This window comes from Staurois parvus, unplaced genomic scaffold (genome assembly GCF_062004578.1).
Source record: "Staurois parvus isolate SC_StPar_1 unplaced genomic scaffold, SC_StPar_1.0 ptg000422l, whole genome shotgun sequence".
Classification (NCBI taxonomy): domain Eukaryota; kingdom Metazoa; phylum Chordata; class Amphibia; order Anura; family Ranidae; genus Staurois; species Staurois parvus.
This window is the reverse complement of record NW_028318218.1, coordinates 4,673,459-4,691,915: the sequence shown is the minus strand read 5'-3', so window position 1 is coordinate 4,691,915 and position 18,457 is coordinate 4,673,459. Positions and strand designations below refer to the sequence as shown.

The window sequence follows — 18,457 nt, the reverse complement described above, 5'->3', positions numbered from 1 at the left end:
TCAGACTGTCCAGGAGTTCAGTGATGCCCTGGTCCAGATCTGGGAGGAAATACCCCAGGAAACCATCCGTCGCCTCATTAGGAGCATGCCCAGTCATTGCCAAGCATGCATACAAGCACATGGAGGCCATACAAACTACTGAGTACCATTTTGAGTTGCTGCAATGAAATTTCAGAAAAATGGACTAGCCTGCTGCATTATTTTTTCACTTTGACTTTCGGGGTGTCTTTGAATTCAGTACTCTGTAGGATGACCATTTTCATTTACATCAAATGCTGGGGCATCCTTACATTCCTACAACATTACCCAGGACATATCAGTATAGATACCCAGCATGATATTTTTCCCCATTGAGATCTGATGGGTTATCAAAGTGTTCCATTAATTTTTTTTTTTTGAGGAGTGTATATACAGTGGGTAAAGAAAAGAATCACCCCACCTTTAAAATAATCACATTTTGTTGCTTTACTGCTTGAAATGAAGACAGACACAGTTTTTGTTTTATCCAGCTGTATTTACTTATAACATCCAAGTGAAAGATATAACAGCCAGTCAAAAATTGAAAAAAAAAAAAAAAAATCACTGAGTTGAAAAAAGGTTCACCCCTCCTCAAATGGCACACCGAGCCATTTGACTTTCAACTGTAATCAGCTCTGGTCATTTTGATTAGCTCAGCATGAAAAAAGCTTTCCTGGGGCATTTCAGTCCCAATAGTGCAACTGAATCTTTGTTTGAGGGTCTTTATGCTTTTAGTTTTTCCTTCAGCAAGTGAAATGCATGCTCAATTGGGATGAGATCGGGTGATTGACGCGGCCATTGCAGAATATTACACTTCTTTTCCTTCAAAAGCTCCTGAGTTGCTTTTGCAGTGTGTTTTGGATCATTGTCCACCTGTACTGTGAAGCTGCGTCCAATCAACTGCTACATTTGGTTGAATCTGGGCTGACAGTATATCTCTAAACACTACAAAATTAATCCGACTGCTTCTGTCACATCATCAATAAACACCAGTGACCCAGTGTTACTGGAAGCCATGCACATCCATGCCATCACACTGCCTCCACCATGTTTTACAGATGACATTGTGTGCTTTGGATCATGAGCTGTTCTAAGCCTTCTCCACACTTTTTTCTTCCCGTCATTCTGGTACAGATTAATCTTAGTTTCATCTGTCCAAAGAATGCTTTTCCAGAACTGGTCTGGCTTTTTTAGATGTTTTTGGGAAAATCTAATATGGCTTTTTGATTTTTCAGGCTTATGAATGGTTTGCACCTTGTAGTGAACCCTCTGCATTTGCTCTCGTGAAGTCTTCTCTTGATTGTAGACTTTGACAATGATACACCCACCTCCTGAAGAGTGTCCTTCACTTGTCTGGATGTTGTGAATGGGATTTTCTTTACCATAGAGAGGATCCTGTGATCATCCACCACTGTTGTCTTCTGTGGACGTCCATGCCTTTTTATGTTGCTCACCAGTGCATTCTTCTTCCCTCAGAATGTACCAAACTGTTGATTTGGCCACTCCTAATGTTGCTATCTCTCTGATGGATTTGTTTTGTTTCTGAAGCCTTACAATGGCCTGTTTCATTTGCATGGACAGCTCCTCTGAACGCATGATGTAGGTTCACAGCAATAGATTCCAAATGCAAATACCACACTTAGAATCAACTCCAGACCTTTTACCTGCTTAATTGATTAAGAAATAAGGAAGGAGTAGCCCACTCCTGGCCATGAAACAGGTTTTGATTCAATTGTCCAATTACTTTTGGTCCCTTGAAAAAGGGGGGGTGGCTACTCTTAAGAGCTGTAATTCCTAAACCCTTCCTACAATTTGGATGTACATACCCTGAAATTAAATCTGAAAGTGTGCACTTGCAGCCCATATCCATTATATAACTATAGCTTGAATAGGTTTTGGTAAATACCTGAAATAAAGCTAACATTTTGCCTGTGTCCAAATGCATATGGACCTAACTGTATATATATATATATATATATATATATATATATATATATATTGGACCTAACTGTATATGTATATACATATATATATATTTATATATATATATATATATATATTGGACCTAACTGTATGTATATATATATATATATATATATAGGACCTAACTGTATGTATATATATATATATATATATAGGACCTATGTGTGTGTATATATATATATATATATATATACATATACATACACACACACACACATACATAAATGTACACACACACACACACACACTTTCAGTTAGTGTATATGGGGTATTGTTACTGGGAGTCAGACCTAAAACTATATGAAGGGTGGAGGGGGGATTTAAATCTTTTATATTAAAGTAGACTTTTTTCATGGATATAATCATTTTAAAATGCACAATACTGGTAAACTTTAACTTTATCTTTAATTTAAATACCTTGTATTACTTCCAGTCTATTAGCCTCCAGCTTCTCTGGATTCAGATGCTGATCTTCCCTGCACAGAGCCCTTAAAGTGATTGTAAACCTTGGATTTTTCTTAACTACAAACTTGTCATACGTACCTGCTGTGTGCAATGGTTTTGCACAGAGCAGTCCCAATCCTCCACTTTTGGGGTTCCCCACCAGCACTACTAGCTCCTCCTGCCTTCAGAGTGTCCCTATAGCAAGCCACAAGGTATAGTATAGAGTGCCCCATAGCAAGGTAAACAAACATCTGCCTTTAGAATTACTCACATCCTTCTGATGCCCAGGACTACCTGTCCAATGAGGCATTGCTCCTCACAGATTCACAAGTTCTCAGGCACCTACGACATGTATGGATGCTGTATGTGTGCTGTACTTTTTTGACATGTAACAAATAATGCATTCTGTATGCAGGCCAATTATTCGGGTGACCAACTAATTGATTATGAAAACAGTTGATAACTCTTTTCATAATGGATTATAATCGATTATGTTGTTTAGTTGTTTCAGTCATAATACATGGGCCACAAAATTCGAACTTCGGTCTGGAGAAGTTCTGCAAAATATAATGAAAAGCAAATAGCGATATCCATCCCAAAAATCTAATAAGGAAAAGTGTGAGAAAAATGGAAACACAAAAGCATACATTTCACAACGTAAGCCCTAAAGTGATGAAAGCAACTGTTAGGTCATTCAATTCACCATCATCCACCAAAAACTATAAAAAAATAAATTGGGGGGGTTGACTGACGCTCTACCTGAAGGTGTCACAGTCTACTGACCATGCATATACTACAACGTGCAAGTGTACCATATCAGCAGGATGTCTTCATAAACATAACACAGCATTGCTAATTTACACTTTCCATAAAACTGCTAATTAAATTGTTTGTGTAGCAGCAGTAAATCTTTAAAGGTTTTAGGAAGAAAGGCAGAACGTAAAAACCATATTCACAGCAGTACAGCACTACAGGGCAACGTGTCTCACCCTGACCTCCAAGGGATTTCACCGCTTTGTTACAATCATGTTAATTAAAAGCTGCATTGTTAGAAATTCACAGGAACATTTCCCAGGAATAGAAGTATATTTGTTTCTCATATAATTCTCAGCAATGCTAATTATCTCATTCCAGTCGATGAGACTGCTAAAGAGTCATATATTATGTATTCATTTTTTCCTCCACTGTTGCTGCATTTATAGATATGGCCCATACATAAGAGGGTTGGCTACTCAGTCCCATTGTTAACATTCATAAAAAGAAGGGGGGCACCTTGTAAAAAAAAACATAGGCTGCAGCATTAATGTCAACAGTCAATTTAGCACTTCTGGTGTTAGGAACATGTGCTAAGGAAAATGGAAGTTCCTGCTGCACACCAAGCGATACTACTATCCTAGGCTCAGCTTTAACATGGTTGTAAACCCTTACATATACCCAGCATTGTACAGAAAAGTGGGGATTTTTAAGGTGCTCAACAAATTTCAAACGCTTGATATTGTACTAAAATAATACAAAGCTTTATTCCATATTGTCATATAAAAAAACTACATCACATTAGTAGTTGTAAGAAATATAAAACCAGCATGATACTTCATATGGCTTGAAGTTCACAATGCAACAATTCCAACTCGACATGTTTCGCCGATTTTCTGCCTTCTTCAGGAGTTTTACAGACAGTTGCATATAATTGCCACTAGAAAACAACAGGTTTATATATATATATATATATATATATATATATATATATATATATATATATATATATACAGTCAGGTCCATAAATATTGGGACATCGACACAATTCTAACATTTTTGGCTCTATACACCACCACAATGGATTTGAAATGAAATGAACAAGATGTGCTTTAACTGCAGACTGTCAGCTTTAATTTGAGGGTATTTACATCCAAATCAGGTGAACGGTGTAGGAATTACAACAGTTTTCATATGTGCCTCCCACTTTTTAAGGGACCAAAAGTAATGGGACAATTGGCTTCTCAGCTGTTCCATGGCCAGGTGTGTGTTATCCCCTCATTATCCCAATTACAATGAGCAGATAAAAGGTCCAGAGTTCATTTCAAGTGTGCTATTTGCATTTGGAATCTGTTGCTGTCAACTCTCAAGATGAGATCCAAAGAGCTGTCACTATCAGTGAAGCAAGCCATCATTAGGCTGAAAAAACAAAACAAACCCATCAGAGAGATAGCAAAAACATTAGGCGTGGCCAAAACAACTGTTTGGAACATTCTTAAAAAGAAGGAACGCACCGGTGAGCTCAGCAACACCAAAAGACCCGGAAGACTACGGAAAACAACTGTGGTGGATGACCGAAGAATTCTTTCCCTGGTGAAGAAACACCCTTCACAACAGTTGGCCAGATCAAGAACACTCTCCAGGAGGTAGGTGTATGTGTGTCAAAGTCAACAGTCAAGAGAAGACTTCACCAGAGTGAATACAGAGGGTTCACCACAAGATGGAAACCATTGGTGAGCCTCAAAAACAGGAAGATCAGAGTTTGTCAAACGACATCTAAAAAAGCCTTCACAGTTCTGGAACAACATCCTATGGACAGATGAGACCAAGATCAACTTGTACCAGAGTGATGGGAAGAGAAGAGTATGGAGAAGGAAAGGAACTGCTCATGATCCTAAGCATACCTCCTCATCAGTGAAGCATGGTGGTGGTAGTCTCATGGCGTGGGCATGTATGGCTGCCAATGGAACTGGTTCTCTTGTATTTATTGATGATGTGACTGCTGACAAAAGCAGCAGGATGAATTCTGAAGTGTTTCGGGCAATATTATCTGCTCATATTCAGCCAAATGCTTCACAACTCATTGGACGCTTCACAGTGCAGATGGACAATGACCCAAAGCAGACTGCAAAAGCAACCAAAGAGTTTTTTAAGGGAAAGAAGTGGAATGTTATGCAATGGCCAAGTCAATCACCTGACCTGAATCCGATTGAGCATGCATTTCACTTGCTGAAGACAAAACTGAAGGGAAAATGCCCCAAGAACCAGCAGGAATTGAAGACAGTTGCAGTAGAGGCCTGGCAGAGCATCACCAGGGATGAAACCCAGCGTCTGGTGATGTCTATGCGTTCCACACTTCAGGCTGTAATTGACTGCAAAGGATTTGCAACCAAGTATTAAAAAATGAAAGTTTGATTTATGATTATTATTCTGTCCCATTACTTTTGGTCCCTTAACAAGTGGGAGGCACATATGCAAACTGTTGTACTTCCTACACCGTTCACCTGATTTGGATGTAAATACCCTCAAATTAAAGCTGACAGTCTGCAGTTAAAGCACATCTTGTTTGTTTCATTTCAAATCCGTTGTGGTGGTGTATAGAGCCAAAAATTTTAGAATTGTGTCGATGTCCCAATATTTATGGACCTGACTGTATATATATATATATATATATATATATATATATATATATATATATATATATATAGGTTCATATATAGAAAACCCAGCACAAAAGCATCCACTTCTATATCCCCAGGGGAATCCAAGATGAACCAAAAAAGGGAAAGGGTTGCAACCCATGAATACAGGCCTCCCTACAAAAGGAACTGCAGAGTCCAAGAAAAACTAATTGGCAAACTTAACTCAAACAATCCAGAGTTTGATATCGGTAACTGAATGCCCCCAAGGGATACAAGGGGGACCACACCAAACAGTTCTATAGACACCATATACTGGAGAGGTCACAAAATAGCTGGGTATAGCATGTGTACACAGAGAGTGATGAGATAAAACAAATCCTCCTATATACGTCATATATGTTGACCTGCAGTCATCTCTTCTCTACATACTTTCAAAATCTATAATTTATAAAGATTGTCAGAGCCTTGTGAAAGCAGGGGGAGGGGAGCTGAAATTACACACTGCAAAGCTCAGTGAGGAGAGCTGAGTGGAGAGAAGGGACACACCCTACCTTCACACAGCACACAGAAGCAGGTATGATGCTGTTAATCACAGGATGGAGGTCCCTCCTTTATCACTTGTATTCTCTTGGTGTCAGGAAAAGTTGTCGGAAGTGATTCAAGTTTATTCAAGTTGATAGCAGAGGAATGAGACAGCAGGCAACAATTACACTTAGTGCTCTTAATTGAGACAAGTACACACTATAGAAAGATATGCTTTGTTCACATTTCATGTCAGGTTTACAACCACTTGAAGGATGCCATGATAATCAGACAGCTGTACTGTCGAATATAAATAACACCATAATATTGCTCAATTTGAATTCATTATAAAGTCACCAGCAGGAGCAATGTTTTGGGGCTATGGAGGATTCTCCTCTCCAAGTAGACACTTGAATACTAGTGACTCTACAATAATTTTAGATTAACCACCTCATCCCCAGAAGGTTTTCCCCCCTTCCTGACCAGGCCATTTTTTGGTATTCGGCACTGCGCTATTTCAACCAGTAATAATATGGTCATGGTTATGTTTACCCAAACATAATTGATATCCTTTTTCACACAAATAGAGCTTTCTTTTGGTGGTATTTGATCACCACAGGGTTTTTTATTTTTTGTGATATAAAGGAAAAAAAAATGAAAATTTTGAAAAAAAAAAAAAAAAATTTCCCTTATGACTAAGTCCCGGATATGACGAAACGTGTCAAGAGGAAGTGACGTCAAACGCAAGGAGCAGGAACCGGAAGTGTCACGGCGGCCATCTTTGTTGGGGGAATCGCTGTACAGCTCGTGTAGGAACTGCCTGGTAATCCCCAGAAAGTGGGGTTTTGTTCCAAACCACAATTCTAATCAACTTTAAATGTAAGCAGATTCATTAAAATGGTACTATCTTGAATATATACGGAGTCACATCATGGTTAATTTCTATTACATTGGAGCCTGGGAAATCTGTGATCAAGGCTTGTGATTGAGGATGGTATTACAGTATTACTCTAGTAACAAGTGAAGGAGGAGAGGAGGAGAAAGTTCCTTTGGAGGATTTCTACAAGTTGTATTATAAAGGCGCTGGTTTTCCTACTGTTGGTAAGGGTATATTTGCCTTACTCACTAGAAGTGTCACGTGTGGGTAGGATTCTCACTGAGTGTATCACTTCAGGATTATATATTTTCTTGAGCACGAGTGTTAATAATTTTTTTCGGAATGTTTCACAAGTGTTTCACTGCTTTTTGTCTCACTTAGTGTTGCACATTCTTTTTGATATACATATGTGTGTGCATGTATGTGTATATATATATATACACACATATATATATATATATTTTTTTCTGTTTGTGTTATGTTAATGCACTATTTTGAGTTTCTTTATCTTTGAGGTTTCTCATAAAAGTTATTGGACACAATCAACATTGCAAGAAAATTTTCAAATTCTACACTATTGATTTATTGACTACCGAGACACTGGACTTTATGATTTTTTTCAGTTTGCGTATATAATTATTGCTGATATGGGGGAGGTCTTGGTGTTTTAATATAGGTGGTAAATTTGTTGAAAGAGGGAAGATTCTTTTTTGGATTAATATATTATATTTTCTACTTTGTGTTATAAAAAAAATACCCAATAAATTCAAATTTAGTGATAAATTTAGGCGAAAATCTATTCTGCTACATGTCTTTGGTAAAAAAAAATTCCCAATACATGTATGTTAATTGGTTTGTGTAAAAGTTATAGCGTCCACAAACTATGGTATATATATTGGAATATACATAGCTTTTACTTTCTTACTGCCTATCACATTTCTTGAGGTGCTAAAATGCCAGGGCAGTACAAAGACCTCCCAATTTACCCCTTTTTGGAAAGTAAACACCTCAAGGAATTTGCTGCGAGGCATATTGAGTCCATGGAAGATTTTACCACAAATTTTTGGAAATCGGCCTATTTTTTCCCCCCACAAAGTTGGCACTTAAATGATATATTGCGCACACATGCTATGAGTACATGTGGAATAACACCCCAAAACACATTCTGCTACTTATCCGGAGTATGAGACTTTATGAATTTTAATGCATACGTCACTTTGCCCAGAGCCATCACCTGCCCGCACATTGCAGGCAGGTGTCAAATAGTAGTAGTTACCATAGCGGTGGTTCAATGTTACCATAGTGGGGGGGGGGGGGTGATGGGTGACGGGTTTTTTTTTTTTGCTTTGAACTGTCATGAATGGGTTAAGTTCATGAAAGTTTAAAATACTGGCGATCTGTAATTGGCTACAGCTAAACACATGGTACAGGGTGCTGTGATTGGCCCATGTACCATGTGAGAGGTGTGGGCCAATCACAGCTCACCAGGAAGATAAGCAGAGCTGTTATGAATCAGATTGATTCATAACAGGTTTGCTAACATTCATTGTGATTGATCATGTGATCGCATAGCAACCACATAAGCACCAGGTACCGATTACCGGGACCTATCCTGCAGACGCGGTAGGGAAGGTTTGTGCACTGCGTTAGTGTTAATACAGTGTGTTAGTACAGAACTAACGACGTACCTGTAGGTTGCTCTGCCTGTAGCTGCCGCCCGTTTGCAGTACAATTACTGCGGGCAGTCAGCTACAAGGCTTCAAAAGATCAGTCCACCCATCACTGATATTTCACTAACTGGTGGGCTAAATACCTCAATAAGTTTTTATATCTTTTGAGGGCTCCAGAGGTGAGATTAGCACCTAAAACCTTTTCAAGCCCAACTTGTAGTCTCACTCTTTCAGCAACAAACGGGCTTGTACTTGCTGTACCTAGTGCTGTCTTTTAAAGATAATTAAACGCTTATCAAAAGACAGTAGGATACCCTTACAACTACCGTGGCAAACCTGAGAACTGGAGTACATGCTGTAGATCTAAACAAAGAAGAAACCAATGGGCTGTTTAAACTTGTACTAATGTAAAAGGTACCAAGCCAAGTCAGAAATTTAAAACTTAAAGTGAAAGAAAACCCTATCTATAACTATTCTTAAAAATGTTCCACCCCCCTCCTCCTACCTAACCTGTATAAAAAGATCTGTATACTTATTCATTTATACTCTTCTCCGGTATGACAAAGTCCTCCCTGTAACACCATATCTCATATGTATCACCATAAGCTTTCAAGACACTTATTTCTAATGTGTTACTGTTTAACCTCCCTAGCGGTATGATTATGTCAGTATTTCTGTACTCTAAATATGTTGTTTTTTTATTGTAGGCCTGTAATTCTTAGGAATAACTCACTGAAATCTGTCCGAACAAGAGTCTAGTAGACATCCCGGGTATGATGACATTTTAAGCAAAAAATCATAAATTATAATATAATAAATAATCATAAAAAAGAATAATATAATAATAAATTTAATTCAATAATGTAATCAAACCAAAAACACTGAAATTTGAAATAGAGCGCCAGGTTCGCACATCACTGAGCAAAGTCGCAGAATCATTTTCAGTGTCTGATGACGAATTTCCCCGCGAATCATTATAACTCAATTCTGCAAGTGGTTCTAATTTACTATCGCTGTTCTCTAGCTGGTGAAAAACCGCTTTAAACCTAAAGGGACACTTGTTGGATGCCATGGACTTTTCTGAGTTTCCAGGCAGAAAGAACAGTAAAAATGCAGGCAGGGCACTGGACAAAGCAGTAGGGACAAAATGTATGTGAATTGGATTGATACAGTAACGTATTACTATCAGATTTTAGTGTATTATGTGTATGGAAAATTTTGACATTTTTAAATTTCCCGCCTGTGACGAACGCAGGATCACTGCCACCAATATGTGACGATCCCACGATCGCTGTTACCAATATGTGACGGATGTGGCGTCAGACCCCTGACCTTCTCACCAAACTCGTGACCGAAGGACTGGCCAATCTGAAGCCGCGATGTCACGTGCGTAAAAATGCCACACCCAGCCACACCCTGCACGATTTTCCAGCTAATGGACCACAATCGATGTACCAGCAGCCTGAGCGATTGTTACTGGGTCAGGTTAACTACGCAATTAACCCTTCACGCTGCCACCACCTTAATTTTTTATGTAAGTCTCTCATATTCCAAGATATGAGACATAGGGGAAAAATGGATTTTAACAAAGGTTATCTGGTCGTGTTTCCTTGGAATGTTCTTTGAACTCCTGGGAAAGCTTGCCTTATCTTATACGAGGTGTTACATTTTACAGGTTCTTTGGACAGCGAGGCCCCGGCTCCCTTGGGGGTCCTATAGCTCATAGCCCCCCTGCTGGCTCTGGCCTGTGACACTTTTACCACACACACACGCTGCCATATGTCACTGTGCCTCTCAGAGAGGGAGGGGGGAAGAATGAGGGAATATCATGGATACTCTTAACAAAATGAAGGCTGCGTCCTTCACTTTGTGTACACTAGTTACACCACCGGTTCCGTCCCCGTACGTCCCAACGCTTGCAGGGAATGGAACCTGGAGGGCATGGCCAAGGATGCAGTGGGAGGACAGAGTGGGACAAGGTAAGTGATCCAGGGATCCCAGAGCAACGCTGCAGTGTAATCCCAAGTGTAGCTCTGGGTTACCACTTCTGGTACTGAAACTTAACCCCGAACTACACTCGGGAATACCTCCAGGGAGGTTAGATTTAAAAGGGCTATTTTAACTTTACCTAAAAACTGCCTATGTAGAAAATGAGCAGCTGTAGACAAAAACTAACTGTGCAGCTTTGACCAAAGTTGAATAATACCATTACTATGGGTGTTGCCCATTTACATACCTTTTGAAGACTGTCTGAAATACTCCTAGTAAATTGCTAGGATGTGGTTAAGAGAGGCATAGTCGTTACTGCTCACCTCCACCATCACAGGAGTGAGCTCTCAAACACTGCACTACTGCATCTCATCAGCTACATGTGAAAAGAGCTTCTGACTGGCCTTGTACCGGCTGTTTCCATTACAAACTGCTATTCATTCAGTTTTAGAGTTAAGCCACATCTGAACACTAATGACATTATAAATGTGAATAACACCTGAACTGCACAAATGTTCCTATATATACACACACATATACATATATGTATATATAAAAATCACACTTACACTTTGTATCAGGCACACTGGGGGTTAGTTACCCCTGGTGCAACCTTCTATAAATCAATGAGTAGATGGGGGTGGCTTAGTTCTATGAGGAAGTCTGCACGGATGAAATATTGCAGAGCATAACCACACGTAGGACCGCAAGTGTGGCAGACAAGCTGATTCGGAGGAGACACGGAGGTAGCGAGCTGCCCCATGAGGTGGTGAGGCATCAGAGATCCGACTTGTGCATGGAAAGCGGGCGCACTGACAGCTTTTTTTAATGGTTGAAGGCAATGCATTTTAATATGTCTGTGAGTATTTTATGGTTTTAATAAACTCTGAAGGTGTAAAGGTACTGCTATTGTGATCCTTTCTTTTTCATGGATGACGGTCGGAAGGTGAATGTTTAACAAGATCTTTCTTTCTGAAGCAAGAGAACCATGAGATACAGTGCCTTGAAAAAGTATTCATACACCTTGAAATTTTCCACATTTTGTCATGTTACAACCAAAAATGTAATTGTATTTTATTGGGATTTTATGTGAAGGAAAATAATAAATGGTTTTCAAACTTTTTTGCAAATAAATATGTGAAAAGTGTGGCATGCATTTGTACTCAGCCCCCCTGAGTTAATACTTTGTAGAACCACCTTTCACTGCAATTACATCCACAAGTCTTTTTGGGGATATCTCTATCAGCTTTTCTGATCTAGAGAGGGACATTTTTTCCCATTCTTCTTTGCAAAATAGCTCAAGCTCTGTCAGATTGGATGGAGAGCATCTGTGAACAGCAATTTTCAAGTCTTGCCACAGATTCTAAATTGGATTTAGGTCTGTACTTTGACTGGGCCATTCTAACACATCAATATGCTTTGATCTAAACCATCCCATTGTAGCTCTGGCTATATGCTTAGGGTCGCCGTCCTACTGGAAGGTGAACCTCCACCCCAGTCTCAAGTCTTTTGCAGACTCTAACAGCTTTTGCCTTGTATTTGGCTCCATTCATCTTCCCATCAACTCTGGCTAGCTAGCCCTGTCCCTGAAGAAAACCATCCCCACAACATGATGCTGCCACCACCATGATTCACGGTGGGGATGATGTGTTCAGGTTGATGTGCAGTGTTATTTTTTAGGCCAAAAAGTTCAATTTTGGTCTCATCTGACCAGAGCACCTTCTTCCACATGTTTGCTGTGTCCCCCACATTGCTTCTTACAAACTGAAAATAGGACTTCTTACGGCTTTCTTTCAACAATGGCTTTATTCTTGCCACTCTTCCATAAAGGCCAGATTTGTGGAGTGCACGACTAATAGCTGTCCTGTGGACAGTTTCTCCCACCTGAGCTGTGGATCTCTGCAGCTCCTTCAGAGTTTCCATGGGCCTGGCCACGGCCAAGTCTTGGTAGGTTTGCAGTTGTTCCATACTCTCCATTTTCAGATGATGGATTGAACAGTGCTCCGTGATATGTTCAAAGCTTGGGATTTTGTTTTTAACCTAACTCTGCTTTAAACCTCTCCACAACTTTATCCCTGACCTGTCTGGTGTGTTCCTGGGCCTTCATGATGCTCTTTGTTCATTAGTGCTCTCTAACAAAGTTCTGAGGGCTTCACAGAACAGCTGTATTTATACTGAGATTAAACTACACACAGGTAGACTCTATTTAATAATTAGATGACTTCTGAAGGCAATTGGTTCCACTAGATTTTAGTTAGTGGTAACATAGTAAAGGGGGCTAAAAACAAATGCATGCCACACTTTTCAAATATTTATTTGTAAAACATTTTAAAAACCATTTTCCTTACACTTCACAATTATGCGCCATTTTGTGTTGGTCTATCACATTAAATCCCAAAAAAATACATTTACGTTTTTGGTTGTAACACTACAAAATGTGGAAAATTTCAAGGGGTATGAATACTTTTTCAAGGCACTGTACATGTGAAGGTGTCATTAACTATTTCAGCTCTGCATGCTGATCATAGATGTGAGGCATTGCGTTTTGGCGAATCATTGAATTCACATTGAGGGAGTGGTGGTCATGAGAACTGCAGCACAAAGAAGGAAATTATCTGATTATATGAGGACAGCATTGGTGATTCATAATACGTATTGTATTGAATATGTAGTGGCGGTATGAGGATTTGCAGCGCCACCTAATGTCTGTCTATTTGATATTATTTTAACTGAATAGGTTGTTTTATAAGGTGAGGGTTTACTCATGATATATGTTAGAATACATTTTTTGTACCTGAATTGCTACTGCTCGTGATACCAGCCCTCTCAGGTACTGTAAAGGATCTTCTGGACCTTCCCATTTGCTTTGCCAGGCGAGTGGACACTGAAAAAACAGAACAATATATATACATATATATTCATTTTTTTCTCTAATAGCATCTGTATCATTTAATGCAAATAAAGTTCCAGTAAACTACCTAGCAATAGTTAGTCTCAAGTAGCTGGACATGTCAAATGATGTTAGACACCATTGGTATACTATTTAAGTACAATGTGAATTTTGTTTCAGACAGAATGGGGAAGTGTTAAGTCTTCTATAAGGTTTTTATTGCTGTCTCTTTTCCCTTCTCTAAAGGGAAACATTACTAATGCCCTTTAAAAGCAAGTGAAACAACCAATCCAGGTAACAGCAATGCTCTGGATCATGGAATGAAAGTGAAAGAACCATTTCCCAGTGGGAACACACTCCAGCCACTGTGTGGCTGGAGTTTAACTTTTAATAAGGTTGAACAGTGGCAGAGGAGCTACCACAAATCCCAGCATGTCAATGGGGACTGTTGTCAGGCCTACTGTGACGGAGGTCCCTTTCACATTTGCAGTGCATTACCACATGCACATTAGCAACTATTTTGACTGTCAATTTGAATGAGCAATTTCAATGATGTGTACCATAATGATTTCCATGTAGATGGTGTCATGTATGCTGAAATGCACATCCACCGAGTTTTTAATTTGCAAGGTACATGAAGGGGGGGGGGGGGGGTGGATTCAGTGTACTACACCATGGACCATGCATTACAACAATGCAGTAAAAAATATGTGTTTATTAGGTGTTACTGCAAGGCATAGGTGTATAAAACAGTTCTACATCTGGAGGTGTATACGTTGCTCATTGCTAGATTGCAGGATATCAGTTTGCCGGTTTCCTCGTCACATTTCCTTTAAACAAAAAACAAAAAAAACAAGAACTTGTGACTGCATCAATGCTAATGCTGTATGTTTAGAAAATCATTCTGCTCTTCCCAGAGCTCTGCGACATTGCAAAGCTTGTAAACAGTACAATATATCGGTCCATTAAAAGTCATCATGTTATTTATGGCTCCATTCTGCTCTTCTCTAGGCTGGCAAGAGCATATCGGCATTATTTCATCCCAGCTTAGGGGCCTTGTTCACACACGCACACATTTATATTAACTACAGAGGGGCAGATTTATCGAGGGAATGAAAGGAACGACTGCTATGTGAAAAGGAGATTGCAGGCATTTAATTGTGCTATGAACGATGTTCTACAATTTAACCAGGCGGTGTTAGAGCTGCAATAATTGATGTGTATATAAAAGTGTTCATAGTACAATATATTCCAGAGAAATATCTCTCAATCTTCACACTAGTATTTTTTAAAGGAAAACCCCACTTATTGCTGACTGGACGACCCAGGTGAGAAGAGTATTGTATAAACTACATCTCTGTGTCACTGATACACAACCTGCGCCTTTGAAAAATGTATTAATTCAAATCTGGAGCATTTCTGTAAAATGCTGACAAGCACTACTTAAGCTCTATAAAGATCACATGCAACTTTTTAAAAGTTGATGTCTGCATTGGCTCAAGCCCCTTCTCCCTATGTGTGACAGCTGGGAGCTGGTAATATGTCGCTGTGGAAATGAGTGCTGCATTGACAGATGAGTGAGAATGGGGAAAAGGCAAGTCATCTTTATCCCATTCCCCAAAAGTCAGGTTGGTTCAGGGGTGCTTAGAAACGCTGCAGTCATGAGTATATGTATTATGTTGTACACTCTTTAGACATTTACCAACTGTAAAAGAGAAGTATGGACAAAGTATTTTCAACCATACTTCTCTTGTGGGTCACAGCAGTACAATTACTTTTGTCCTCCTATGACCAGTGGTGTATTAAGATTTTGTGCTGCCCTAGGCAACACAAAAATGTTGTGCCCCCCCCCAGTGAGAGAGTTCAATAAGTGTGTGAATGTATATATGATTCTCTCATCTCTCCCTCTCTTCCCTCTTTCTCGCTCTCTCTTCCCTCTCTCATCTCTCACCCCTCTCTCAGATCGTATGGGACTACACACACACAGTATGATTACCCCCCCCCACCTCCTGCAAGGGCTGCTGATCTCCGTGCAGCAGGAAATGTGGGCAGGGGGTGGTAATCATACTGTGCGTGTGCAGTTACATATGATCTATCAGTGATCGTGTATCATGTGCTGCATGGAAGACAGGAGAGAGAGCCAGGAAAACATAAAACAGCTCACCTCCACCAGGCTCTTTCTTCTCTGCCACTTCTCCTCTCCCTGGCTCCAGGCTGTCCCCTGGTCCTGGCCCTGAGTGTGGGCGGGGGAAGGAGCTCAGCGGAGAGCGGCCACTCAGGAACACCCCCTCGATCCGGACAGGTCTGTATCTCCCTCCAACAGCAGAAAGCTGGTGGGAGAGGGGGAGAAACCTCAAACCGGCTTTCAGCTTCTGGAGGGAGAGATACATGAGCATCGTTCTGCAACTGCTCTCCCCCACCACACCGATCCTCCTGCTGTCCGGGTCACCTACAGGAGTACCAGTGGTACCTCTCTGATGGTGGCCCTGCATGGCTCTGTCCACCGCTGTTCACCAGGTTCCTTCTTCCAGGGTGGTGCCGCCCCCTAAAAATTGCTGCCCTAGGCAAATGCCTTGTTTGCCTCTTGGTAGATACGCCCCTGCCTATGACCCAGAGTCTGCTGATAGCTGGCTTTCTAACAGCTAAAAGGATAGAGCCGCTCCAGGCTCTGGAAGGATCCTGACCATATTGTCAGGATCCACCACACTGCACGATTGACAGCTGGCTACACCTTTCAGCATGTGGCGGAGAGCGAGTGCCAGCTGCTCTCACCCCCTCCCCAGTGTGGCAACACTCCAGTGAGTGCTGCGGGACATAGAGGAGAGCGGTGATGACAGTCAATGTTCTTCACTTGGGGTAGGCAGAGAACAGTCAGTGGTCATGTAATCACTCAGTTCTCAGTCTTAGAGAAGACGTGGGACAGCTGCAGCATGCTATAGCATGTAGGTGGGTAAAGTAAGTTTATTTTTTAATTCCTTATTTCTCCTTTAAGAGACCCATTCACGCTTTTACGTTCTGTTGTGATGTGTTACTGCAAGCATATCGATGTGGTATATTGTGCATTAACATACATTTCGTTATGGTTGCAAAATAATTTAGAATGGGCTGCAAAGCACAGGGCAATGGATAAAAATATGCCCATATAAACATTTTTTTATGCAGCACACTAACCCATGGTACCACAACCTACCTGGTAATAGGACCCTGTAGGAGAGTTGGACAACAAAGCCAAGTGAAAACCGTAAGCACATATATAAAAATGTGTTGAAAATCAATGGTATGATCTTACCATGGCCATTCCACTGCTTAAAAAAATAAATATCAATAAAGCACAGCAAACTTGCTTTACAAATGTGGTTACCACTCCTCTGGCTTCAGTACAAATTGGAGCACTAATAAATAATAGATAAAAAAACAAACAAAAACAGAGAGAACAACCTGTCCTGGCATTTGTAAACAAACTAGCTAGGGATCTTGCTTGAACCCATTGATCAAATACGGTCATGCATGTACCTGCTGCAAACACCTCCCCCCCCTTATCTTTTTTGGAAGACAGAATGTGGGGATGAGGCCCTTACATGCTTGCACAGTTTTTTTTTTTTTTGGTTAGTTTTATGGTCACTGGACTGTGAATAGGCTGGTCTCAGGTCAAACACATGTTCGACTCAAACCCAAAGTTTATCGCTAGTGGTGATTGGAATTGTTGCTGACCCAGCGCTATGGTGGAATAGAATATAAAAAAAAGTTCTAAACTGTGTGATACATGGTTTTTATTGCAACATATGAATAGTGGAATATTTATTGTGAACTACAGTATATGGCCTCATGGATGCTGAGGCCTGTATACCATGAATGGGCCATTTTTTTTCCATGCCTCTAGACTCCTGCTTATTCAAGTCTAATAGGATGCATAGACTGCAGAGATACAGATGCTAGCCTTAATGTGCCACCAAATACTTGTGATGTGCTGATTAGAATGAGCACCTGTTGTGTCCTAATAGCCTTGAAAGGGGTGCCTGCATGAACCACATGGAGTCTAGAAAAGCTGAGAAAAAAAAAAAAAGTCTGTCCACAGAACACGGGCCTCAGCACCCACGTGAGTGAGGCCTAGGTGACAGAGATACTTTTAACATTATGATGTTTTTTCACAATAATGGGAATTTACTAAGACTGGAGCAGCCAGAACCCAGAGAAGCAGTATATGAATCAGCTTCTAGCTTTCATTTTCTAATTTAACTGAACAATACAAAAATAGAAGCTGATTGGTTACATGCACAGCTGTTCCAGGCTCTGTCTGTTCAGTTTTATTAAATCCCTCATATTTTAACATAAGTTTTTGTTTTACTCTCAACTAGGAGTCCGGTCAGAATGGTTCTGTGAGCATTATATAGTATACAATACAATATATGTTATACACATGTATTGATTTTTTTTTCACGTTACCATGGGAAGAACCGTATCACTGAGGTAATTATACATTGTACACCAGATAATAGTAACATCATCAGAATAGAATTCTTTAAAAACACCATTACAACACCAGTACTACAATAGGTAAACATACAGCCTCATTTACAGTCATGGCTCAATTAAAATTTTTATACAAACACCAAGTTAAGCATAATAGTTTCATTTAATATGATGATTAATACCATGCTAAATGCATTTG

General features: G+C 40.0%; 1 protein-coding gene across 3 annotated transcripts in view; it reads right to left on the bottom strand.

The window, feature by feature from the left end:
* Window positions 1-18,457, bottom strand: part of DYNC2H1 (dynein cytoplasmic 2 heavy chain 1) — a 597,118-nt gene that overhangs the window by 94,522 nt on the left and 484,139 nt on the right. For all 3 annotated transcript variants that reach the window (XM_089687276.1, XM_089687277.1, XM_089687278.1), the window contains one exon: window positions 13,693-13,782. In XM_089687276.1, coding sequence (XP_089543402.1) covers window positions 13,693-13,782 — 90 coding nt within the window. The remainder of the gene's footprint in view (window positions 1-13,692; window positions 13,783-18,457) is intronic.